This window comes from Microtus pennsylvanicus, chromosome 4, assembly GCF_037038515.1.
Source record: "Microtus pennsylvanicus isolate mMicPen1 chromosome 4, mMicPen1.hap1, whole genome shotgun sequence".
Lineage (NCBI taxonomy): Eukaryota > Metazoa > Chordata > Mammalia > Rodentia > Cricetidae > Microtus > Microtus pennsylvanicus.
In genome coordinates this window covers 112,957,126-112,984,474 of record NC_134582.1, presented here as the reverse complement: position 1 = coordinate 112,984,474, position 27,349 = coordinate 112,957,126, and the positions used below count along the sequence as shown (strand labels likewise).

The following is a 27,349-nucleotide window of genomic DNA, read 5'->3' as shown; positions in this document are numbered from 1 at the left end:
TTCTGTTTTATTTTTTAGTGTTAGTTTATTTACTGACTAGACTATTATGATTATTAAAGCTCAGAATGCTGAGTTTTTATACTTGACTAAAGAAATGAGGAGCGATTGTAGAGAGAGGATAGTGTGCAGTTCCTTGAGGAAAGACAACAGGAAATAGGATAGAGAGGAGCCACCAAGGTAGTGACTAGTGCAGAAAGTTAACTAAGCACCCTTTCTTCTAGACACCCAAAGGTTTAGGTTTGTAAGTGACCTCAGTGACAAGATGGCATAGCACAGTTGGACCCACGCTTTTCTTAAAACCAAACCAAACCAAAATAATAAAATCCCCACCACCAGCAGCAACAACAAACAGGGCGAGGTTGTCTTTCTGGGTAGGACCAGTGGAGAAAATGATGAGGGGAAATGGCTATTCCATTCAGGTGGATTTGGGAGGAATTCCCGGCTCCACACACTCTCATACATTGTGCTCCAGTGGAAGTGTAGGCTTGTCCCTTTCTCTGAGTAAAAGAAACAGTAGGGAGGAAAAGAAATTTGCTAAGGTTCCTGTGAATATGATACTTGCAGACTATATGTTTCTCATGAGTGGTTTCTGTAGATTTCAGTTAAACTCTCTGCTGTAACTTACTAAGGAGAGTCTTCATATGCAACTTCAGGTATTTCTGGAAGGGCTAGGAAAATAGAATCATGCCACTAGGCAATAATTCCATGAAAAGCCACTGAACAACTTTAACAGAGTTTCAAAAAGAATAAAACCATACTTATTTTTATAGCCACTGGTAGTCATAATCAAAGAATCCAATTTATTCTGACAATTTATGTGATTGAGCTTCTACACAGGCCTATATATACCCCACCTCATAGGTTTATTTTAAAGGTTATTGTGAATATGGCAGCAATGAACATGGTTGAGGAAGTGTCTTTGTGATAGAATGAAGTATCCTTTGGGTATTTGCCCAAGGGTGGTGTAGCTGGATCTTGAGGTAGCTTGATTCCCATCTTCCTGAGGAACTCCCACACTGCTTTGCATAGTAGCTGTACAAGTTTGCTTTCCTACCAGCAATGGAAGAGTGTTCTCCTTTTTCCACATCCTCACCAGCATAAAGTGTCACTTATTACTGATCTTAGCCACTGACAGGTGTAAGGTGAAATCTCAAAGTAGTTTTGATTTTATTTTTCTGGTGGCTAAGGATGTTGAATATTTCTTTAAGTGTTTCTCAGCCATTTGAGTTTCCTCTATTGAGAATTTTCTATTTAGACCTGTGCCCTGTTTTTTAATTGGGTTATTTGTTTTCATATCTAGTATTTTTTTAGTTCTTTATACATTTTGAATAACAGTCCTCTGTTGGATGTGTAGTTGGTAAAAATCTTTTCCACCAACTACAATTCTGTTGGCTGCTACTTTGTAAGAACGACTTTGTGCTTTGCAGAAACATCTCAGTTTCATGAGGTCCCATTTATTAATTGTTGATCTTAGTTCCTGTGCTAATGGTGTTCTGTTCATAAACCATGTTTCTTCTGTGCTAAATGATTACAAGGCTTATTCCCCACCTTCTCTTCTATTAAATTCAACATATATGGCTTTATGTTGAGGTCTTGGATCCATCTGGAGTTGAGTTTTATGCAAGGTGATAAATAGGGATCTATTTGCGTTCTTCAACATGTAGCCATTCAGTTTGACCAGTACCTTTTGTTGAAGATGTTGTCTTTTTTTCCAGTGTGTTTATGTGGCATCTTTATCAAAAATTAGGCATCTATGGGTGTGTAGATTAATGTCCGGTTCTTCATCGATCATGTCTGTTTGTGCTGATATCATGTTGTAGTACAACTTGAAATCAAGGATGGTGAGACCCCCAGAAGTTCTTTTATTATTCATTATTATTTATTTTTTTTGTATTTTCATGTGAAGCTGAGAATTGCCCTCTAAAGATTTGTGAAGAATTGTGTTGGAATTTTGATGGGGTTTTCACAGAATCTGTAAGTTGCTTTTGGTAGGATGGTCATTTTTACTATGTTAATCCTACCCATCCATGAGCATGGGACATCTTTCCATTTTCTGATATCTTCAATTTCTTTCTTCAATGATTTGATATTTTGATCATACAAGTCTTTTACTCGCTTGGGTAGAGTTACCCAAGATATTTTATATTATTTAATGAAACTATTGGGAAAGGTGTTGTTTACCTGATTTCTTTTTCATTCCTTTTTTCAAGTGAATATAGAAAGGCTACTAATTTTTGTGAGTTAATTTTGTATCCAGTGACTTTGCTGAAAGTGTTTATTAGCTGTAGGAATTCCCTAATAGAAATTTTAAGGTTCCTTATTATAATATCATGTCATATGCAAATAAATATTCTTTGACTTCTTTCCAATTTGTATCTTTTTGATATCTTTCATTTGTCTTATTATTGTTCTAACTGACTGTGAGTACTTTATTGAATTGGTTTGGAAAGAGTGGACAACCATGTTTTGTTTCTGATTTTAATAGAATTGTTTTGAGTTTCTCTCCATTTAAGTTGATAGTGACTGTGGGCTTGCTGTAAGCTACCTTTGTTATTTTTAGTATGTCCCTTATATCCTAGTACTTTTAACACGAAGGAGTGCTAGAATACAGTAAATCATGTATGTATATATTCTCATTCTAGCAGTAGTTCTGTTTCTTTAGAGAACCCTGACTAATACAATTATATCTGAGTTATACAGATGATGGGAAACTTAAACCTGCTGCGTCATCATCACTATCATCACTGATATTTCAACAATTATTGGATCAAATATGGCCAGTTGGGACTCTGCCTCCCCCATTATTTGGTAATTTCATTTCGATTTTCTTTATATATGTATACGCGGCAAAATATTTCCACTAACCATTTTTTTTTAATGAAGAACTCAAAGAAGTTACTCTTTTATTGTTATAGTTTAAATGAAATACCTTCTGTAATTTCACATTATTGAACACTGGGTCCTCATCTAGGGTGCCACTTTTGGAAGTCTGTGGAACCTTTAATTTTCAGGGACTGTCTGGAAGATGTAGCGCAATGGGATGGGGAACTTTAAACTATCTAGCCACTTTTCATTTACTCTTTAGCTCTGTTTCCTGACTCACCAACATGTGAGGAGCCTCTGCCATGAGCTCCAGTGATCATCAACGCTGCCATGACATCATTGCCATGATGGACTGAAACTATGAGCTGAAATGAATCCTTTCCCATTAAGTAGCTTCTGGCAGCAATGAAGACAGTAATAGATACAATTATCACCTTCAGTGAAAAAAAGGATAGCCACAGACCCCATGGATTATTTTTTAAATGCAGATGTCTTGACCCAAAGTTAGGGCACAACCTCTCTATAAGTAAATCTTGGTAACTAAAAATGTGGGGAATTTTGTTGTGTAGGCAAGATTATAAAAGACAGGGCTGAGGCTTTCCCAAGAAAATATGGGTAGAAATAGACTTTGCATTAGGTGGGTTATTGCCTGTTTCTTAACAATTTCTGCACTATCTTACTAGATATTCAAAGTCTATACAATTAAATAGCAATCACTTTGTTTTTTTCATGTTTCTGTTTTAAAGCTGTAGTGTGGGTTTACTTTTCCACTTATGACTATTTATTTAGGATCTTATAATTATTGAATTTTCCACAGACATTACAGTGCTAATGGCATAGTAAAATATACCCAAACAGTCTCACTACCAAAGATAAAAGTTTACAAGATGAATGTGTATATATCTGACTTTGGAAACTCATAACCAACGGTCAGAGCACATCCATAGATTACTGATAGAAGTTTCACAGCATAGTATGTCTAACACAAAGAAAGCCAGGAAATAGACTGACACTGGGTATAAACAAATACTTTTCCAACTCAAATGTTCATATTAGTTTCCTAAAGTCATTTTAAATTGTAGGTAGTAATTTATGATTGCTGGTTTGCACTCTGGAGTCTATGTTTCCAACTCTTTATTAGCTCTCACATGATGCAAAAGATGTTGGATCTCGACTGTAGTAATATATAGTACAAGAGCAGCTGTAAAGAAACTCAGCCTTAGAAAAATTAAGCAGAGCATTGGGAGTGAGGGGCAAATATTTTCTCACTGATAGGTGCAGTGACTGGGGCAAAAAAAAATCTGCAGATGATACCCAAGCATACTTCTGAAATAAAGGAAGACATGCAATAGGAAGAAAGTATTGCAAAAAATCTATTATTTACTATGGAATAGGGAAATCTGATTAGGTAAAACTAGAGTTAAGTATTGCTTAGAATAGGGTTATCAGAATGCAGCAATGATGGTTATGTGACACTGGAAATATTCAGTACGTTAGATCAGGTGAGCTAACACTACACCAACATTGCTTGAACTAGCTGAGACTGGGGAGGGTGTGACATGCTGGATCCTGGTACCCTGTTAATGTGAACCCAGGGTGCCAAAGAATGTATCCTAGGGAGCACAGAGTCTAGCTAAGATGTCATTGCCAAAGTTATTGTTGTGATTACATCCTGAACATTGAGAAGACATGTAGAAATGAGGTAGACAGTAATTGGGAGATCATAATGTCATTTAGCTAATTACATTTGAGAACAGGAGACTAAGAATAATTTTATGGATAAAATTGTACCAGAAAAGATGAAATAACCAGAGAATAGGCTGACATTTTAATGAGGTAGGAGTGTAATGAACCTGTATCTCCGGGAGCACATTTTATATTTAGATCTGCGATGGTGGCAAATAGGAATAAATACAGTTTTACAAATCCACACTGAGTCTTCGGTCCTATTAATGAACGTAAAAACAACAGTGATTATGAAAACAGGGCTTACTTTTTTTTCCCCCAGGAAACTTAGCCTGTGGCTGTGATAACTTTGTACCTTATAGTTCCTTATAACCCTCAAGGAGAGTCAAGTCTCTAAAATGCGATTGGCAGATAGACTCAGAAGAGGAAAAAAAAAAACCATGAGCATCTTCTGTTAAGGAGGAGACCTACACTGACTCACCGTCCAGATGGAGGAAATCAATTATTGTAAAAATGGCATCAAAATAGACAAGGGTCACCTTCTAAGGCCAGCAGGAAGGTGAAGCTGTAGGGACAGATTTCTGGAAGCCAAATAATCCTCTGTATCAGTTACTTTTTCATGACTGTGATAAAAGTATGATGACCAAGAATTACAGAAAAAAGAATTAATTTGGTTTATGGTTCCTGAGGGATAAGAGTCCATCGTGGTGATGAGGCGCAGCAATTAGAGAAGGAAACTGAAAGATCGCATTTTCAACCACAAACACAAAGCAGAGAGAAAACTGGAAGTGGGGTGAGATTACGAACTCAGAGCCCGCCCTCAGTGATGTACTTCCTCCAGCAAGTCTGCACTGCCTCCCCAGACAGCACCACCAACTGAAGACCAAGTGTTTAAATATCTGAGCCTATGGGTACATTTCTCATTCAAACTTCCATATTCTCTAACCTTACAAGGTCCTCCGGGCCCACCTTCTGTCAATCATGGCCAGGAACAACTGCAAGAGCTTCCTTTTTGCCTTTTCCCTAAAAGAAACCAAGTCTTTGAATTTTATTAAAAATTGTCTTTTCATAAAGAAGGGCATCAAGCAAATGGAATCTTAAAAACCTCACTAGTTCAAGTAAACTTACTGCGCTGAGACGAACACAGACTTGGTGAACACCAGGCTGTATTTTTTTTTTTTTTTTGCAGTACCAGAGGGACCACGGTTCTGCCTGCCTTTTCTCATTGGTGCTACCAGTCTTTACAAAATGTTCCATACTGTTTACTCTAAAATGCTCTAACAGCTTTCCCTCACTCAGTATAATGAAATGCCTGCTAAGGCAGAGATCTGTTTGCTTAAAGTTGTATCCTTCAGACAGTGACTGTGTGGGGGACAAAGGAGACACTTGAATAAGTTGTTTCTGGGTGAATAATGAGTAATCGGTTCATGCCTCAGTCCACATAATCTAAGGTGGACTGAACTGTGACACTGGATCCTGATTCCAGGGTATGATGTTTAATTCTTAATCATCCACGAGACTTCTTTGGGCCAAGACAGTCTCTATCTGGATACTGAAAGGACAAAATACTTCTAAATCTTTTACTTTGCAATTAAAAAAAAAACAAGAAAAAGGGGGAAATAAATACACACTGATCATCCATATACTATGGTGGTCATGAAAACAGTCATTTGTTGTCTAAAGTGGTGTAAACAAGACCTGCATCGGGGATGCAATGACATCAGTGATGCACTGTATGATACTGCAGAATATCAGCAATGCCCCATTCTTTAAGAATTCTGCCCAATGCATATGGGCAGTAGCTGAAGACAAAAAGCTATGCAAAGGAACATTTCATTCTTACTGACAAAGAAAAAAAAAGACTTAAACTCAACAGTACAAGAAAAGAGGCATCTATGACTGCCTGTGGAGATGCAATTCCTTTGCCTAACAAAAATAATTCATTCTACAGTGCTTACACAAAACTGTTAGATGACACACATGTTTTATACTACCTGCTGCCATGAGAAAATAGTTAAAAGCCTTGAGTTCCACATGTGTTTCTTCCTCTGCCTTTTCTGGTTTTAGATAGAAGTACAATTTCTTTTAGGTGAGAAAAGATACATATAATATTTATAGCACAGTTCAGGCCTTTTATAAAAGCACTTACTTAGAAAGAAAATGATAGATTTTGTATCTCAACAAGACAGCCTCATAGAGGGCTATGGCTTGATTTGTGTTAGTAGCTCTGGTTCTGGTCTTCTGGGGTGTTGACTCAGAATGACACTTGAACTATTATTAGAACAGGGAGTAAGAAAGACAGTAAAAGCAGTTTATCTTTGTGCCAAAAATGCTTCTTCTTGTTGGGAAAATTCTCATGGTAGAGTTACCTAGATATGAGGCAGTGGCCAAGGTTCCCTAGGTGATAAAGATATGGGGAAACTGGCAAAGGGTCACATCTATCACCCATGGACAGAAGGCAAACAGCCTTAGAGTCTCACCTTGGACTATGGTGTAGTCAGATTTTCCTTTGGACTGCCAGCTCACAAACAACAACATGGAAACCTATTAATTATGAAAGCTTGTAGTAATAAGGGTGGCGGCGGGGCTGCGTCCCCAACACCCCAGCCGCCTGCTCGGCTAGCTTATGCCCCGAAATAATTACACGGACACTGTATTCTTTTAATCACTGCTTGGCCCTTTAGCTCTAGCCCTTACTGGCTAATTCTAATATCCCGATCAACCCATCTCTAATAATCTGTGAGCACCGGTCTTACCTGGAAGATTCTAGCCTAAGTCCATCCTGGGTCGGAGCTGGGGCATGGCATCTCTCTGAGGCGTCTGCTCCGGAGAGGAGAGCTGTGAAGTCTGAGCTCACTTCCTCTTCCTCCCAGCACTCTGTTCTGTTTACTCCACCTACCTATGTTCTAACCAATAAAATGGGCCAAGGCAGTTCCTTTATTAGCCAATGACCTTCCTCCATCAAAAGCTTGTCCATTAGCTTAGGCTTTGCCCACAACCCTTATAACTTAAATTAACACACATTTTTACTAATCTGTGTTCTTCTACCTTGTGGCTTTTACCTCTCTCCCATTCTGTATGTCTGACGTGTTCCATGCCTCCATGGTGTAGCCTTGGTATCTCCTGTATGCCTCGATTATCTCCTCTTCTTTCCTCTGCTGGAAGTCCCTTTCTCTCCTAGTTACTGGCTGTTCAGCTTTTCATTAGATGAATCACAGCAACACATCTTCACACAATTATTCTGAAACTTTATGATCTACTTGTGATGTCTAGCCAGCAGACTTTCCCATAGGAATGCTGGAAAACACTGCTCATTTCCTCTCATCCAGAAAAGTTGAGTTCATGCAGTGATAGAATGTGGCAGAACAGAAGACAAATACTCCTTTTAAAAGAGATCCTAAATCAAGTGTAGAGAATTAACCCTGTAAACCACTCAAAGAAACACACACACACACACACACACACACACACACACACACACACACACACACACACAGTTGGGTCCTCAAAGGTGGTGGTCCTAAGAACCCCTCAGTCTTTCATTCTGCTGGGAAACCAACCAGCTGAGTTCATTTTTCCAGGATAAAACCAGCGACTCCAGGCCAAGGGACCTTACCTGGTAACTTAGGACCCAGAGAATACCTACACCTGTGAGCTAATGGAAGAACTCAAACTTCCCCCAAAACAAAGATAAGTAACACAGTGATGACTGTTGATCCCTACATCCTAAAACACCCCTCACTCAGCTTCTCTTGCTTTTCTCTGTAGAAATAATAATCCTAGACCCATGCATAAGAGGATGTAAGCGCTCAGCAGGAGAACATTTTTACCACCCAAATCAAAAGCAGCACATTGCTGCCCTTTCTGCTTTTGCCCCTCCCCACTTAAGGTGACAGACGTCAACTTTTCTGGTTGCGGGATTTGTTCCAAGCTACAATTATATTTTTAGAAGCTTTCTAGTAAGTATAGAGGAAATGGCTCCCAATATACCTCTGTATGCAGATTTCAAATACACTCACTCTGCTGAGACCATGAACAGTTTTATGTTTTAGGAGGTTTGTTTCTTACGACTTATTTTATTTTTATTTGTGAGTATGTATGTGTTCGTTTCTGCTGTGGGTTTGTGGGTGTCCATGGAGACTAGAAGAGAATGTCGGGTCTCACGAAACTGGATTCACTGGTGGTTGTGGACCACTCAACTCTTAAAAAACAAGTAAACAAGAAACAAACAATTCAAAGGATCACATCCTGGTGCACAAGGATAAGGTTCTTCTGGAACTAGCATGGCCATGGTCATTGCCCTTTCTAGGATTACTGATTTTCATATTCCCATTACTCATGCTTAAATTTAGGATTTTCTTCTAAAAACAGTTTCTAAAAAGAAATGAATTATAGTCATTTGTTTTTCATGAAAAGTCATAGGCAAAGGAAACAAGGACTTGTAAATCCCAATGGGTGCCACTGAACCCCAGCATCTACCAGGATCAGTTGGTGAGCCAGCTGGGAGTCACCTTTCTAATCTCTTACACCTGCTCATTCCTGGGTGTGCCCAAGAGGAGCTGCATGCGCGTATTGAGTATATAAGAGACAGTATGGTACACAGTGCCTGAAGACTCCCATGATGAAATACTCTGCCCATAAGCTTAGGTTGGAAACAGACAAGACAGACAGACAGACACACATGCTCATGCATCATGGCATACTTCAAAATCGTGCATCACATTCCACAGTAGCTCCCCTGAAAAGACTAAAACTTCAAGTTAGCCTAGGATGCTTTGTTTCCCCATCTTCCTAGAAACTGTGCCTTTCTTAGCAACCACTTTATTCCTTGACTTCTTCTATCTACCTTCTCTGAGATCTGTATGGACTGCAGACTCAGGCATGGAGAGATGGTACTAGTCCTAGAGGTATGGACTTTTTCTCCCCTAAACATGAGGAAAAAACAAACAAGAAAAGCACCTCCCTGTTTGTACTTTTAATGCATATGGCAATCCAGAAAAAGACCAGAATATTCATGGAGGCAGGCCGCTTCCCTAGCAAACCAAAGCTTTTCTTTATAAGAAAAAGACAAAAAGACACTGTTTTTTTTCCAAGATTAAATAAATAACTTCAGAGATGCCTGTAGTAGGGATTTGTATCCCAGCATTGCAAGTCTTAGTCTTTGGAGAGACAATGCAAGTCTTCATTTCAAACCCCAACTAGGCTAAGTAAGCCCGGAGCACTGGGTCTCCAGCCCATGTTCTAACCCTCTTGTGTGTTATACTCAGTTCAGCAGGGATGCCTGAGGGTGAGTGACAGAATTGGGGATGCTCTAGACATCAGGTAGTCTTGAGGACTTCTCACCAGCTGAGAGGGGTGCTCTCTGCACTCCAGAGGCTCTCTGTTTCTTGTCTCTGCCCCTGCACTTCCTGCTCCAGGACAGGGCTGGAGTTTTATTCTAAAGGGGAAAAGATTAATACTGTTTTTAAAATCATCTGGCCCAGTATAAACCAGTTAATGGGAGGTTTGGCTAAAGGGTGGAAAGACCTATACTTGGTCCTCCTCTTTGTACACACGATCTAGGAGGAAGCTAGGAGATACATAAGTGGATTAGTTGCCCCAAATCCCATTAACCGTTCACCCAGCATGCTGACTGTCCTAGATAAGGGACACATTTCTTATGACTACAATATCTCAGCAGGGAACCTAGACGCGACCTGGTGGAAGAGTGTCTCTTCACATGAATAAAATACGGTATTGCTAACAACACAATAAGAACAAAGAGACTCTCAAGGAAAGGAAAAAAAATTCTGCCCTATTTCTTAACAGGCTGGACCAGTCTTTTAGGAAATAAGGGTTATCTCAGCAGGCCACCTTCTACTGTTTATCCTCTAAAGGGAAAAACTGTTACCTAAGTCTGCATAACAAACCTCCTATTTCAATGTTTTTGCTTCTACTGAGTCTCTAATTGAACCGATTAGTTTAGGCTCTGTGACTTTAGATCTAGTTTTCTATTTAGTTCTAGGAAGTTCCATGTCTTTAGAAGTGCATGCAGGCTTTGGTTAAGGATTGCTTAACAATCACCTCAAGAGTCTACACTAAAAAGTGTGGCCTCCGGCTTCAGCAGGACCAGAGACCCCTGGGCATTCAACCCTCTCAGCTTCTGGGGCCAAAGAGAACAGAGCATATAGCCAGACAGCACTGACTGCTCAGGACTCTGGCTTCAGCAGGATGATAAACATAAGTTAAAGCTACAAAAATTTTTGCTTTTCCATCTAATTTTTTATGTGGCTATGTGTACACATGCATTGTCTATATGTGGAAATGGTTTTGTATCACTTATATGGTACCAATTACTTTATAAATGAGTGGTCACATAAATTAAAATAGTTGAATTAACTGAAGTTAATTTTAGCTCACAATGAGAGTTTTAGAGTAGTCTTCACAGATTAAGCGTAGCCAAGAGTCATAATATGTAGTTCAAGAAGAGCAACATGTTTCTAGGTACTCTGAAACATGTAGCTATCTAGTATGCTCATAAACTACAGTATCTTCAGAAATATTTGTCAAAGATATACATATCTTCTGATGTTTGATGACATTTTGTCAGAGTGGACAGAGGCCTGCTCTATGCTAACTGAAACAACTAAAATATTATTTGAAATATGATTTCTCCCTTTTGAGTCATCACTGCCTTCAAAATATCTTAAATACAGTCTGAAAATCTTATATCCAAGAACTGTTAAAAGACTTAAACCTTCACTGTAAGGGCTGGAGAGGTGCTTGGAAGTTAAGTGCATACAGTACTCTTACAAAGGACCAGATTTGGTTCGCAGCACCCACGTGGCAGCTCACAACCACCTGTCACTCCAGGTCCAGTGATTCTATGCCTTCTTCTGTCCTCCCCAGGCTCCTGAACAGATGTGGTATCTATAAAATTCATACAGATTCTTATGTATGCATATAAATAAAAATATTTTGAAGGATCATTAAAAACTGTCTTCAAACAGTAAAAATTCTTAACTTATTAAATGTATAGATAAATCATATTTATAAATATATCAGTAGTTGTAGCATTTACTTTATGCTTTTATATTCTTCACTATTTCTTTCAGTATGGTTGGTATAATATAAACTTGGTGATTATAATCTCATACTATTTTCTTTTAAAATCCATTCTACTATTCATAACAAGAATTCTTCTTGAAATTCTTTGTGCTACATATTTAATATATAACCACAGGTGTTTATTTTTCAAGGGTCGTCACCCGTGAGAACAAGGTAGGATGAATCTCTTGGTATAATACAGGGTCATAACTTTCCTGACTCTTTGGCTTTGGGGGATAATAGGTTGGTACAATGATGTCACTCTTGTTTAGACCTTGTGTTTTTAACCTCCTTAAAAATTGAAGTCTTTTGAGATAGAGCAGTTACAAAAGAAATTATTTGTGATACGAGAATTCCAATTCCCATATAGCAAATCAAAATTATGCATTCTAGTTCAATATGTAGACTAGAAAGAGAGCTTTATGGTCCTTTTTCAGCAAGGTCAGCACATTTAAATAGCAAGAAGAAGACAGAAGTAGGTATCATTCTTCAGTTCCCCATGAGATTTCTGGAACCACAGCTCTTAGGGATGAATTGAGGTAGGCCAATAAAAAAATGGAAGTACAAATGGCCTTATAACAATGACAATAAAATTAAAATGTGAAAGAAATAGTTTTTCAGAGAGGAAGATTGAAACATATGCCCCACCTTCACAAATGCACATACCAAGAAAGCTGGCACTGTTCAAACAGCCCACAGAAGTCCCAGTCCTTTGTAAATAAGTTCACTGGGCCTCTAACTTTTCTCTCTGCTCTGGACCACTTTCCAATTGTTGGAAACGTACTATTTCTTAATAAACCATTTCTTCTGTAACTGTGTGTCTCCGCTAAATCCTATGTTCTAGGCTAAAGAATCCAGGATCCTGCAGCAGCTCCCCCCGCCCCACCCCTACCCACTGAAACCAGAGCTAGGATGGTTTAAGGACTTGAATGCCCTACACCAGGGAAACACCTGAAAGGTGCTGTTTGGTGCTTTATAAAAGCTTCTCTTTGTAGCTCGACAGCCAAAGAGCCAGTGCAAAGCTCGGGGGACTAAAAGGACTGGTGTGGTACCCAATGAGGGAGACTGGGGAGAACGCTGAGTGAAAGGAGCAGGGCAAGGCCTCTGATGAACTCTGATATGGTGATGGCACAGGGGAGTCACCATGTTAAGCCTGTCCCCTGACGTTTACTAGATTGGCTTATGTACAAATTCAGGGTTTCCTAAACCTAACACATTCTCTAGGCGTTAGTCATGGCTTTCTTTCTTTTTCTTTATGCAACAGCTAACCTTATTCAGAGCATCAGACAACTTACCCTCTGTGGTTGAAGAAGATCATAGGAGTAAAGTATACCATCACAAGGACAAGCTACACATGGCAAAAACAGGTTTTTTTTCCCCCATAGAGGCATATAAACGGCTAACAATAGCCAGTTGTAATGAATAATCTAAAGTAAACCCACTCCTGTCTGCTGTACCTGGGAGGAGCAAGAAAACACATTCCAGGAAGAAAGTGAGATCCCAAGACTCCTGTCTTGTTTTCTTGGTGTTCCCACAAGCGCTCAGAATTCTCCTCACACAACTCCATCCTTGAGTCATGATCCAACAAGTAGGGTGTTGTTTTTAGAATTTGTCTTTAGTTTGGATATAAATTCTAAATTTTTTTTTAAAAATTAATTCCTTATTTTTAGCATCTCATTTTAATTCATATGTAGTTTTTGTAGAGTTCTTACTACAAATTACCATTTTAATCAATTTTTTGAAGCAGATAATTTTTCATTTTAATTAAGAAGTCTGTGCAGACTTAAATGCCTAGGCTTGGTTAAACACGCAGTTTGGAGGTAGTAAATGTTCCCTACCGAGGGAACCCTAAAGCCGTGCTACAACCCACAGCCCCAGAGAGGCTAGGTAACAAGGAAGGCCCAAAGAGGGATTCATGGACTTCCCCGGGAAGGGGGAATAGAAGAGATCTCCTAGGTAAACTGGGGGTGGAGAGGTGGGCACAGGGGGAGTGGGAGTATGAGGGATCCAATTGGGTGGGTTTGTGGTGGGACAGAGGGGGAGAGTAATGAAAGAGAAGTCATGATGGGGGAGCGTGTTTCAAGGCTAGGGAGAAAGCTGGTGCCAGGAAAGCTCCCAGAAATCCACAAGGATGACCCCAGCTAAGACTCCTAGCAATAATGGAGAGGGTGCCTGAACTGTTCATCTCTGATAATCAGAATGGTGACTACCCTACCTATCATCAGAGAGCCTTCATCCAGTAACTGATGGAAGCAGATGCAGAGATTCACGGCCAAGCACTGGGCAAGCTCTAGCAGTCCTGTTGAAAAGAGGGAGGAGGGATTGCATGGGCGGGAGGAGCCAAGGTCATGATGGGGGAACCCATAGAGACAGCTGATCTGAGCTCCTGGGAGCTCATGGACTCTGGAGCAACAGCCAGGGAGTCTTCATGGGGCTGACCTAGGCTCTCTGAATGTGTATGATAGTTGTGTTACTTGTTGCTTAGTCTGTTTGTGGTGCTCCTAACAGTGGAATCAGGACCTGTCCCTGGTGCTTGAGCTGGCTTTTGGGAACCTATTCCGCATGCTGGGTTGCCTTGTCCAGCCCTGATGCAGGGGGAGGAGCTTGGTCCTGCCTTAAGTTGATGTGCCATGCTTCGTTGTCACCCATGGGAGGCCTGTCCCTTTCTGAATGGGGACAGAGGAGTGGATGGTGAGGGGTGTAGATGGGAGCGGGGAGGAGGGAACTGGAAGAGAGGAGGGAGGGGAACTGTAGTAAGTGTGTAAAATAAATGAAAAATTTAATTAATAATCAAAAAGTCATTCTAAGCTGGGCGGCGGTGGCGCAAGCCTTTAATCCCAGCACTCGGGAGGCAGAGGCAGGCAGATCTCTGTGAGTTTGAGGCCAGCCTGGTCTAAAAGAGCTAGTTCCAGGACAGGCTCCAAAGCTACAAATAAACCCTGTTTTGAAAAACAAAAAACAAAACAAACAAAATTCTAATTCAAAACATACCTCCCCTATCTAACAAAGATGGCCATTTTCTCATCAGAAAGAGAGAGAGAGAGAGGGAGAGAGAGAGAGAGAGAGAGAGAGAGAGAGAGAGAGAGAGAGAGAGAGAGAGAATAAGGAAATAAGGAACAAGGGTTCCAAAGAGGAAGATTGTTTGGAGATAAGCGACATCTAGATTTAAGGTGTAAATGTTTTACCTTGTGTTTAGAAGAACAAGACCTCTAACTAAAGATAACTTGGCTTTAGGGTTCCCTCCATAGTCATAGCTATCTAATGAAGAAAGTCACCCTGTGTATGAGAGAGCAGCAATGTGGCAGAAGAGAATCACTTGTGCATGAGCATAGCCTCACATTCTTGCTCACTTCACCAACCAACACACATTGAGCAACAGGGGCTCTATTCCTTCTCCTACATGGTTAATTCAAGAACAAGCTAAATACAAATGGTTGTACTTAGTAAATTCCCAAAGTAATGTGCAAAATAAGCATTTATTATTTTTTTCTTTAGCAAAGCTTCTCTTAATGCCCAACTAAAGCAAATTACCAAAGCAATTCAGGGATCGAGTAGTTAGGGATTCGAACTCAGACATGTGCCATAGTTGAAACACTGCTTCTCACTCACCAACCAAGACTTTGTAGCATCCATTCCAGCCTGAGTAGCCCAGCTCCTTCTCATATGAAACAGGAACAATTATCTCACCTACCTCTTAGAAAGTGAACTCATAGGGAAAGCATGCAGTGTAAATTATGACACACACTGACTAGAAAATATGAGCAGCAGTTCCTGAAAAGGGCTATAATCACAAGGAAATGACAGTCTTGAATGACTGTCCTCTGAGCCAAGCAACCACCATCTTGGGGAATTCAGCTGTACCTCTGCCTTGCAAGAGATCATCCATTCTTGTTTAAGGCCCAGCAGAGAGGGGCAGAGTGGGCCATGGGATTCTCATTTGAGTATCCAGCTGTTCCCTGCTTGACAACTCAAGCAGCCTGGGTGAGGGGCCAGAGCCTTTAGAGGCTAGGACTGACTAGAGAAGTTGGGGCTCCATGCTGATGAGAGGGGAGCTCATCCCTGCTGGATAAGGTTTTATAGGTGCAAACTGTTGGGAGCAAGAGTGCCCACACTCCTGTAAGTAACTCCTCCTCACCTCATTGGTTTCTAGAGTGAACTTTTGCAAAACCTTGCCTGTGTTTGTAACTGGGAACTTAGGAGAAGGGGTAGACATTGGTTAGTCTCTCCCTGGAAGGAATTTTAGGAACAATGGCACAGGAAAAGGAAAAGGAGGGGATTTGGCAGGAATTCTGAGAGAAGTTGGTTGACAGCATCTTCCATGATAAGCCTTTAGAAACAAGAGCAAAAGGCCCATTCTATTTGCTGTATATCCTTACAGAGTCCCTGACTCTGAATAAAGAAAATGCATTGTTCTCACCCTAAGGCATATAGCCAAGTACCCATATTAACTGTTGCATAATTACCTATGGCCCAGTGAAACTCTTGACTACAATGTTTAAAGGATCATCACAGTGCATTTGATTACATATAAAAATTTACTTGTGACAACGGTACATACACATCACACAAGAAGGACTTGACATGCAAATAACATCATCTCAAAATGGAGCACAGTTGGATTCTTGGGGGATGCAGGTCATGGAAGGGATGGGTGATAGATCTCAAATGTTGAGACTGCACTTGAGGAAATTCTGGGCTGGGCAGCTTCAGTAGCTTCTGGGCTCAGGCACATTCCATTATGAGTGGAAGGGATTATAATGGAATGACATGGATGGTTTCTTATAATCAGAAAAGCACACTGACCTTCACACTACACAGGTGCAGCAGCATAATGAACCACCACGTGTATGCGCATCAGTTCCTGGGAAAGAGTCCAACGAGGTTAACTTAGCTTGTGTTCCAAGCAAAGAAAAACAGTGACATTACCCACACAGAGGAGCATGCCCCACGCCCACCAACATCCTTTGCTTAGAGAAGAAAAACATGTAAAAGGGATAAAGGTCACATAACAATTGGTAATTGTTTTGACTAAATAGGTAAAATACTACAAATAATATGCTACGCCACAAATAATTTGATTTTTTTTAATTTTAACACTTAGTCTTAAGAACTAAATGTAATAGGAAATTATGTTTTCTCTTTCCAGTAAACAAAGAGTTGGTCTCTTGGGGGGGGGTCTACAAAAGAGAAGTTTTGCATGCTCATTCCTTTAATAAAAGTAGATAAAAGAAACCTCAGATATGTGCTATGCATAAGTATTACCTAGGACAAAGGAATTGTGTGTATGATTAAACTGGTAAGCATATCATGGATTTCATTTTAGCACCTTACTTATTTAGGCATCTATTCAGATATAAAAGGATGTACTGTCCCCTTACAGGGATTTTCCACTATAGCCCTATCACCTCCAAAGTCCAGTGTCCTACTTAGATTTAATTGTCAACTTAAAAGCCTAGAGTCATATGAGATGGGATCTCCAGTCAAGGAACGGATCAGATTAGACTGAGATATTTGTAGAGCTTGTCTGTGGGGGATTAAATTGATTATACAGGAGGGTACAGCCTATTGTGGTACTATCCTGGGCATTGGGGAAAGAAAATTAGCTAATCAGGAGCCTGTGAGCAAGCCCACAAGTGGCAATCCATCTTGTTTCCATATCAAGTTCCTGCTTGAGTTCCTGCCATGACTTCTCTTAATGATGGACTAGAACCTGTAACTGAAGCAAACCCAATCCTTCCCTAAGTTGCTGTGGGTCAGAGTGGTTCATCAGAGCAACATAAGCAAAGTGAAGCAGCTATTAAATGATTTAGGGGGACCCAGCCCACTGTGGGCCACCCCATACCCTAGACAGGTGGTCCTAGGCTATGGAAGAAAGCTAATTAAACTTGAGCTTATGAATGAGGCGGCAAGCAATATCCTCTGTGTTCTAAGTTTCCTATCTGAGTTCCTGCCATAATTTCCTTAAATGATAGAATGGGGGTTTGAATAAGAATGGCCCCAATACGCTCCTGTATTTGAGTGATTAGTTACCAGAGAGTGAAACTGTTTGGGAAGGATTAGCAGGTGTGGCCTTGTTGGAGGAGGTATAGCGCTTGGGGTGGGCTTTGAAGTTTTAAAAGTCAACGCCTGGACCAGTGTCATTCTCTCTGACTGCTGCCTGTGGAACATTGTGTAAAGCTCTCAGTTTTTGCTCTAATACTATGCTTGTCTGTTTACCTCTATGATGGTTATAGAATAACTCTCTGAAACTATGAGCAAGTCCCCAGTTAAATGGTAAGGTTTGCCTTGGTTGTGGTGTCTCTAGACAAGTATGGACCAATAACTAAGACAGATTAGCTGAAATAAGCCCGTTTGCCCCTGAAATTGCTTTGGTAAGATTGTTTTATGACAGCAACAGGAGGTAAAATACGACAAAAATTGGTCCAAGATAGGGTGTTGCTGTGATGGACCTGACCATTTGTACAGTTTTGTTGGAAGACTGTGGAAATATTTGGAACTTTGAGCTGGAAAAGCCATTGAGGAAGGTTGTGTGTGTGTATGTGTTTGTTTGTTTGTGTGTGTGTGTGTGTGTGTGTGTGCGTGTGTGTGTGTGCATATGTGTTTAACAGACTGTTGTAATGGGAGCTTGGGATGTAAGAATTCTGACAGAAAAGGAACCACTGGAGGGCTAGCATGTGGGCTTTCAGAGGAGAGTAAAGTCCTTGTAATTGGACTAGGAGGTGTTTGTGCGATGTATTGGTGCAGAATCTGAGCAGCTGGGACTGAAGAGTCAGTGGCAATTACAAAGAGATCAATATCCTTAGGGTGAAATCTGTACTTCATTGGGAAAATAGGAAAGTTATTCCTCAGGCTGAGCACACGGAAAATATGGTCTTAGAAGGCCAAGGCTACATTTCAAGATGGCAGTATAACTTAGCAAATAGTATGAACAAGTTGCCCTGGTGATACTGATTTTAAAGGTTTGAGGGGTCCTGGACATCAGCTGAGGCTTGGCAAGATGTGACAAAGTTGAAGTCCTTGTGAAGAGGGCAAGGAAGGTCATTAGGGAAGATGCAGCCCTAGCTGCAATGGAAACCCAGGATACTGGAGATCCGGGACAATGAGATGTCTGCCAAGGGAAGCTGGAAGGTGTGAGGTAGAGGTCGAAACCCATAAGAAAAGCCATGTGTGCTGCAGATGGCAGAGCTGGAGCAGCAGGGTTGCCCAAGCCTTTTCGGAGCCAGGAAACTCTTTGATGAATTCTAGATGTCAGACATGGTGCTGTAAGATTAAGATTTACACTACTGAATTTTAATTTTGCTTTGATCTGTTTGTTTGAATGCCCCATTTGGAATAATAAGTATGCAGCATTTAAGAAAATAATTTACAAGAATCCAGTCAGGAAATGGGATTTTTAAAGAGACCTTGGATTTTTTAAAATTCACCTATGTATTTTACATCCCAGCCACAGCTCCCCACTACACCCATCCAAGATCTTAGATTTTTAAGGTGGTAAAATTCTTAAAGACTTAGTATAATATTAACATTAGGTTTTGAGGACAAGGGATGAATGGTTATGGATTAAATTGATATGTTTGTGTGTCAGGTTGACAAGAAATAGAGTGTCCTAGTTAGCGTTAGTTGCCAACTTGATGTAACCTAGAATCATCTGAGAAGGGATTCTCAATTGAGAGAACACCCAGATTAGACTGTCCTGTGGACATGTTGCTGGATTAGGAAACTGTCTTGGTTATTAATTAACACAGAAGGGCGTGGGGAACTGTAGGCAGACAGTCCTGAATTACATAAGGAAGCTGGCTAAGTATGAACCTGTGAGTAAGCCAGCAAGCAGTATTTCTCCCTAGTTTCTGCTTCAAGTTCCTGACTGAGTTCCAGCCCTGACTTCCTCAGGGATGGACAGTAACCTATAACTGAAATGACTTTCCTCTCCCAGCTCCTTTTGGTTAGGATGTTTGATCTGAGCAACAGAAAAGAAACTAGAACATTCAGCATCAACATACTATCAACAATTCAGGAATCTCTTTAAAGCTACATTGAAAGAATAGAACAAAGAGATGCCAGTCCTAGCTTATGAAATCCATGTAGACTTTTAGTCTAGGTATCATTCTGGTTCATGAGTCTTCACTTTGACTGAATGGCCTCCTTTTCTGAAGTCAAAGTTAACATGAAATCAATAAAAATAGCTTATTTCAGAAAAGAAAAGGAAAAGCATTATATGATGTCAGCATTCCAAAACTCTGGGTGAAATTTGAAGCTTTGCTGATAAATGAGTTTGCGTTCAAATGATCTCATCAGGCAAACGGGAAAGCGGAGAGGCTCTTTTGGGAGGTAAGAGGGAGATAAACACAGAAGAGGGAGGGACGAGAGTAAATCAACAATTAGGATGTCTGGAAAAGGTCATAAGGAATCGTACTATTAACTATATTTAAAAACAACCTGGAATACATTTAATTCTGCATTTTAATATACACATATAGTTTTAATGAACTTTTCTCATCTGTCCTTGTCTGAAAGAACCAAGATCACCCAGCAAAACTGCCAATACCAGACATGAGAATTCCTTTTGAGTTATTGGTCAGGGCTGTACTAGAGACCCCCCAAAACACACAACCAGCTTCTGTTGCTTTTAGTTACCTCTCAGAGTTAGAAGGCAAGTTCCTGTTACTGAACACACTATGCACTTTGAAACGGGGCTCAGAGGCCCCTGATCTGGAATTTACCTAAATGCCTCTTCCCTGAGGACTAGCTTTCATGGTACCAGAAGGCACCATGCAAGCTTCCAAAGAAGAAAAGCAACTAACTGTCCTATCCAGCTATGATGCTTACGAATCATATTGATGACTAGCATGCCATGGTAACCCCATGGGTTCAGTAGAGGCATGCATACCTTGGTGGTAGCCAATAGCTCTCTAATTGGAATTAAGACCTACTCAACAAAAGGAGAACCATACCTGATATCAGAAACCTAGCTAACTACTCAGTGCTAGTGAATTCATGTATATTGGAGGTGAACTTACAACCACTACTTTACCAATTCTACACAATCCCTAGCAACAACCTAAGCATTTGTCTTTATATCCACAGATAAGTGTACTCTTTACCCCTCTTCAAGGAAATGTCTCTTTACAACAGAGATTGCTACAGAAAGTCACAACCAATCAAAATACAGGTATGGAGCCCAGTCCTTATATATCTGCAAAACACTCCCACACCTAAATCTCAGGGAACATTGCAGAAAATACAACAAACCAGAAGATTAGGGAGTTTACTCTGAGATTTTGTCTCCTAGTAACGTCAGAAGCTATATCCATAAAGTCTCAACTAATGTGACTGCCCAAACATGGGCTGAACATGGACAACCACAACAGATACACCAAAGTAGGTATGTTTGTGTTTCTGTGTGTGTGGAAGCCTTATGGACACTGGACACTCAGATCACTCATTTGGAGTTCAAGCCTAGTACCTACACACTGGACATCTCACCTTATGAGCTTCCACACTACATAAAGAAATACAAGCAACTAAGAAATTCAAAAAATGGGAAAAATAGGAGAGTAATTGTTATTTAATACCAAATGATCAGTCCTAAAATCATATATACAAGTAACAGAATATAGACTGAGCAGGTTATATTTAGGAATATAATGTATAATATATAAATATATACATATATCCATGCAATAAGTTAGTAGAAAAAGAGGTCATGAATTTGAAAGAGAGCAAGGAGAGATATATGGGAAGGTTTGGAGGGAAGAAAGGGAAGGGAGAAATATTAAGAAGGAGGAGGAAAAGGAGAAGGAAGAATAAGAAAAAGAAGAAGAGAGGAGGAGAAAGAGAAGGCTGCCATGGCAGAGAAGTCACAGCAAGTTTGCATTCTGGGTGAGTTTGTTACATTCCTAACCATGCTCTGAGCAAATCCAAAATCTATACTGTAAGTCTTCCTCTGTGCTTGGCATCATAACAGGGGATACGGGATTCTCAATAATGACGGGCCCACATGACATTGCTTCCTCCAGCTCTTTACACTACTGTGACCACTAACTTCCTGCTTGATCCCTTAGAAGTCTCCTCTTCACTTACCAAACCATCTTTCCTAGTGTGGAGACTGTTGAGTCCTTAAAAGTATACACTAGGGCTGCATCATCAAGGATATAGCTTTTGTCTTAGCTTGCTTTCTGTTGCTGTAAGAAAACACCATGACCAAAGGCAACTGAGGACAGAAAGGGTTTATTTGGCTTACATATCTTAGGCCACAGTCCGTTGAGGGAAGCTAAGGCAGGAAGAACTGAAGCAGGCTGTGGAAGAACACTGCTTACTGGTCGACTCCACATGGCTTGCTCAGCCTGCTTTCCCAAACCACCCACGACCATCAACCCAGAGAGGCATCTCTCACATGGCAACCCCTATAGTGGTCTGGACCTGCCCACAATAGTCATTAACCAAGAAAATGCCCCATAGACCAATCTGGTAGGGGCATTTTCTCAGTTGAGGTTCCCTCTTCTCAAATGAGTCGACTTTTGTTACGTTGACAAAAACTAATCTGGGACAGCCTTCAACACTGACAACTTCTAAACATCCATGACAGCTCAGATCACTCATTTGGAGTTCAAGCCTAGTATCCACACACTGGACAAAGATTATGGTGTGGGAAATATAGAGGAATTGGTGTCGGTTTCCATGTTCTCGACAAGGAGATTTGGGTGAATGGAGGAACTATTATTATTAAGTCTAGACTTTAGAGAAATGGTTGGAAATGAGAACAAAGATTCTGGGTGTGCCCAGGGTACCAGTGAGATGTCCAGACACCTGCTGAGTCTCCCTGTGAACCAACACTATACAATAAACCTGCTTCCTGGCTTATGTCAGTGTGTACACCTTATTTCCTGATCCAGTTTTCCCCAAAAAACTATTACAAGGATATTCTCATAGTATTCATAAGAATATTATGATGATGAAAGAGTAGATGTCCAGGGCTGTTTACGTCTTCAATGAACTCATATACTAGATTTTGAGATATTTTATTTTTATTACTATTTTTAAAACTATGTGTGGGTGTGTGTACCTGCAAGTGGGTGTATGCACATGAGTCCAGACACCCATAGAGATTAGAAGAATCTGACCCTCTAGATCTGGAATTGCAGATGGTTGTTAGGTACCTGATAAGGGTTCTGGGAATTGAACTCAGGTCCTTTGGAAGAACAGCAAGTGTTCTTAGATACTGAGGTATCTCTCCAGTTCCCCCAATCCCATAGACTAGATTGTAAATAATATAAAAGACGTTTGCTTCACCTTGAGCCAGGCAAGCACAGGGAGTAGTTTAGTAATTTGTAACTCACCTTGGTTTAGGCTATGCACATATGCACATGACAACAATGGACCTAGCAACCTAGGACCCCCACCTGCATTGAGTTGCAAGTATACCTGACTCTGAGCAATGGAATAAGTCCCTCTTCCCCTTGACAATCATCAAACACGGAGAGTTTCTATTCAAATATTATTCCCAGTTGTATCTGGTAGGAAAGCAGGGAGTTAATCAAGTCTCAGCTGGTCTTGGATGCAAATGCAATTTAAACAGTGTCCCTCTGTGAGCTTTAAAGGAAAAAATACCATCTTATGCTAGTGCACAATTAGGTGTGCATATAATTAAAAATCAGAGGCATCTGGAAAGAGACATAGATGGTAGAAAAAAATCTTATGTAACTTAAATGATAATCAAAATAGAGAACCCAACTCACTATACCCTCTAGTAAAAGATTCTTACATCTCTTGAACAACATAAAAAAGTTCCAAACAACAACCGAGGCCCTGGAGTACCCTCACCCATGTGATCCACTGTCACTCTTGACCATGTATTTCCTTCTGATCTTCGCTGTAACTTTGCTTTTTAAATAATGTCTCCTTGATATTTTATAATCTCTGTGTGCCCTTATTTCAGCTCTTTTAATAAGAAGCCAACATACTGGAAACACCTAGCAAAGACCCTAACCACAGTGCCAATTTGTCCTAAAACAACTGTTAATCCAATTATTCAAATACAAACAGGAAAGTGAAACAAAAGGTGTGGGGGGAAGGCCATTTAAATTAAAAGATACTTTCTTAGCACTCACCACTAAGGATTTTGGGATATTTCACGTTAAGTTTTTACTCTAAACTGCTTTTATAGTTTACTACTTGTTTAACTGGAAAATTTGATTCTACAAGAGGAATATGAGTATAAGTAGTGACTTCATAAGGAAGTGAATGGGGAGTAAAAACAATCCGGGTACACATCTGGAAATCTCACAGCACCTAAAGAGCAGCACCTGGACCTTCTATCAACAATGAACTCTAGCCTATGGAAACCACAGGGGAACCAAGTGAACTACCTGTGCAAAAGGAACCAGATATACACTTCCACTCCTTGCCTTCACCCCATCTTGGACTCTGCAGGTCTGCACAGGTATTTATTTTTGCTACAAAAGATTTAGCCTGATCAGAGTGAATGAATGTAAAGACTTGGAAACCCCAAGATATCACATGACAATGACAGAAGTAAGATTTTTTTTCAAAGTTTACTCATCCGAAATAGAAAAGGAGCCAACACTCTACCCCACATCACATAGACTGTGTTATAGAAGAGGGTGTTGAAAAATTAAAAAACCAGATCATGAGGTGGAGTGGAATACAGCTATTTTCTCCTGGTGTGACACCACCATGGCCATCGTTAAGCAGAGCAACTGTAGTGATTATGGGAGATTTTATTCATAGTTATGACAATAAAACAACCAGGACAATATAGTTGATATCTGTCAATTGTGATAAAACTTTCATATTTCATCCTGGAAGGAGAAGAGGGTGTGGAGACCCAAAAATATGGACCCATTTCCACCTTGTCTGACTGTCAGAGAGTTTGGAGGTTGGGCAAATGATTGACAAACATAGTAGTACACCCCAACTCAGGATGAGATTGCTTGGTTCTTTTAACATTAAAATAGCTCTTTTAAGTAGGTTCATGCCATCCTGACAGATGCTCAGGATATGCAAATGTATTTCTGTTCCTTCTTTTGTAACTATGAGGTCACCTGGGGAAGGCCAGTCTTCAGGATGCATGAGCTAGAGCAGCTTCGCTTCCTAGACAACAAAATGTTAATGATTTGATGTCTCAGAGTGATGAAGCCATCGACTGTGTGAGTTATCTTTTGTATCATGTTAATAAAGTCTTTTGATACCTTCTCCCCACCCCATTTACATTGGGTATAAAAGCTGGGGAAAAACAAATGCGGGTGATTTCAGTAATCACTGGAACACCCTCACTGTATTATTCTTTGGTTTCTGTCTTATTATTTTTTGTGCGTCTCTGTATTCTCTTCTTATATTTCTAAATTCCCATGGCCCTGCCCTGGTAAGAGGTAATTTTGTAGAGACTGGTCCTTGACAAGATGACAAGGGGGATAATAATATTCTCATCTGAGGTTCTGGCCATTACTTTCTCTTGCCCCAGCTGCACATTGCTTTGAACATAAGAGTTAGAAGGTTGACTTGGGGCAAAACCCCAAGGCCGTGGAGCTGCATATGACTTGCCTAAGGTCCTGTAAGTAATTCCAATAAACCCATTTGATTTCCATACTGGACTTGACAGAATTTTTCTTTGGTCTGTCACCTTCTTAAAGTCACACAGCAGACAGTCCACCATATATAAGGAAAATTTTATCTGTAGATATCCTGAAGTTATTTATTAAAAAGCACAACTATATCCAGTTCCTTATCTGAACTTGAGTATTTATGGCTTTGGTAAAACCCATTTGGAGCCCATTTCACATATGTAGGAGAGACCCAGCCAATGACTTTACTTGGGGGCGGGGTCCCTCGAGGATATTTTTTACTTATAAAGATTGCGGGCATGCTCCCAGTCGTCCCTTCTGCTTTCCTGTTCACCACAGGAACCTCTGGTTCTTTAAGTCTATTTCCCCATTAAAGCTGTATATATTATTACAATCTGTCTACATTCATTTACGCCGATATACACATAATAGAAGTAAATTCTGGAGAAAGCTCTGAAGATATCGGGATGCAGGAAAGGGGCCACCTCACAAAGTCTAGCCCTTCCCAAGGTTGCTCTGATAGGTCCTGACCCATATCCCTGCATTATTTCCCAGAGCTCCTGGCTGGCATCCTCGCTAGTGTCTTGTAAAGCAGTCATTCATCTGGCAGAACCTGCTGTTATTTCTGAGTGCTGGAGGGTGTTAAACTCATCTCTTTTGGTCTAATAATCAGTTGCCACGCCTAGGTTTCCTGGAAGAGATGGTTTTATAAAAAAAAATCAAAGAAAGCTGGGACAATTATTATACATGGGTTAGATAAATGGAGGATTTTTGAGGAAAACAAGATAATTCATAGATAGAAAACATAAAATCTGGAAAACTTGGCATGGTACATATGCCTTTAACTTTAGCTCTCAGGAGGCAGAGGTAGTCAGATGTCCAAGTTTAAGACTAGCCTGGTAAACAGAGAGAGTTTCAAGACAGCTAAACCTATGTAGTGAGACAGCGTCTGTCTAAGAAGAGCTAGCAATATAAAATATTGAACATTTAAATATTTTCTGAATTATAGAAACAATGTACATTTTCTGTCTAAAAATCCAAGTCATGTGGGTGACGAATAACCTGATAAGAAGTCTTCAAATCCTGTTCTTGAGAAAAGCCAGAGTTGTTCGAGTGAGCTTCCTGTTCCTGCGGCCAAGGACAAGTCACTTCACAAGTAATTCCTCACAAAAGACTGTAATGAACAGTATTGATTATTTTAAGTCATCCTAAGTGTAGTTAATGGATGTTTAGGTTCTGCTGATTCCCAGTAGGAGTTATTAAGTTTAGTGACCCCCAATCCCACCAGGAGCCCCTCTTATGTCTGTGGTGAAAGACCCTAGCTGAGTATTCTCAGTCTGATGTTCATTTGCTGATAGATGGACCAACCAGAAGCATGGGAGAAGAAATAGCCTGCCCATGACCTCTCCCATGTGGGAGACCCAAAAATGAATGGCACCAGACTGCGAGGAAGAACAGGTGAAGCTCAGGTGCATGACTCTGGATGGACTTTGGAGTGTTGACGGATTATCATAATAAACTGTTCGTGTCTAAAGATTCTAAGACATTGTCTATGCTTTTCACCAGGTCTCCTGTATTAATGTCACAAGGGTGACAAAAGAAGTAGACAGATTGTGGAAAAGAATAGCAGCTTAACTTTTTAAGAAAGCTGTGTGTGACAGGAAATCCTCCAGCTTTGTTGGCATGTATGGATCTTGTTTGTCCCAACATATTACCTTTCATTATCTTGGCTAAATACTATAATATTTTCAGTATGGTTTATCATAGTATATCTTTATGATTGTCTTTGGGTTCTCTCCCTCCAACCCCCAAGAAAGTTTCTTCTTGATCCGGCTCCTAGTAACACATTTTCCTACCAGCCATCCTCTTCTTCTGAGTTATCAAGCCCCTTCACCCTTACCATTCAACTCAGTTAAATTTAAAGAATAGAGGCGGCTTTGACAAACAGGTCTGGCTTTATTTGAACAGATTTGGCTTAGTAACATATCTGGTAGGCTATTCCTTTTTAAAATATTCATTTATTCATTTATTTAAATTGTTCATATATTCAGACATTTCTCTAGCTATCTAGCATGTCTATAACTGGAAAATTATATTCAGAGGGAAATAAAAATGCTGACTTTTAACTTCCACGTTCCTTTTCCATTTGACAGTCTCTTCCCAATTTGATGGAC

At 40.2% G+C, this 27,349-nt stretch overlaps 1 protein-coding gene across 11 annotated transcripts in view; it reads right to left on the bottom strand.

Moving 5' to 3' along the window:
• The window catches only part of Hecw1 (HECT, C2 and WW domain containing E3 ubiquitin protein ligase 1), a 237,636-nt gene that overhangs the window by 134,125 nt on the left and 76,162 nt on the right, over window positions 1–27,349 (bottom strand). For 6 of the 11 annotated variants that reach the window (XM_075970173.1, XM_075970170.1, XM_075970175.1 and 3 more), the window contains exon 2: window positions 16,399–16,456. The exons of the other annotated variants lie outside the window; for them this stretch is intronic. In XM_075970173.1, coding sequence (XP_075826288.1) covers window positions 16,399–16,425 — 27 coding nt within the window. In that variant the 5' untranslated portion in view covers window positions 16,426–16,456. The remainder of the gene's footprint in view (window positions 1–16,398; window positions 16,457–27,349) is intronic. 11 annotated transcript variants of the gene reach the window in all.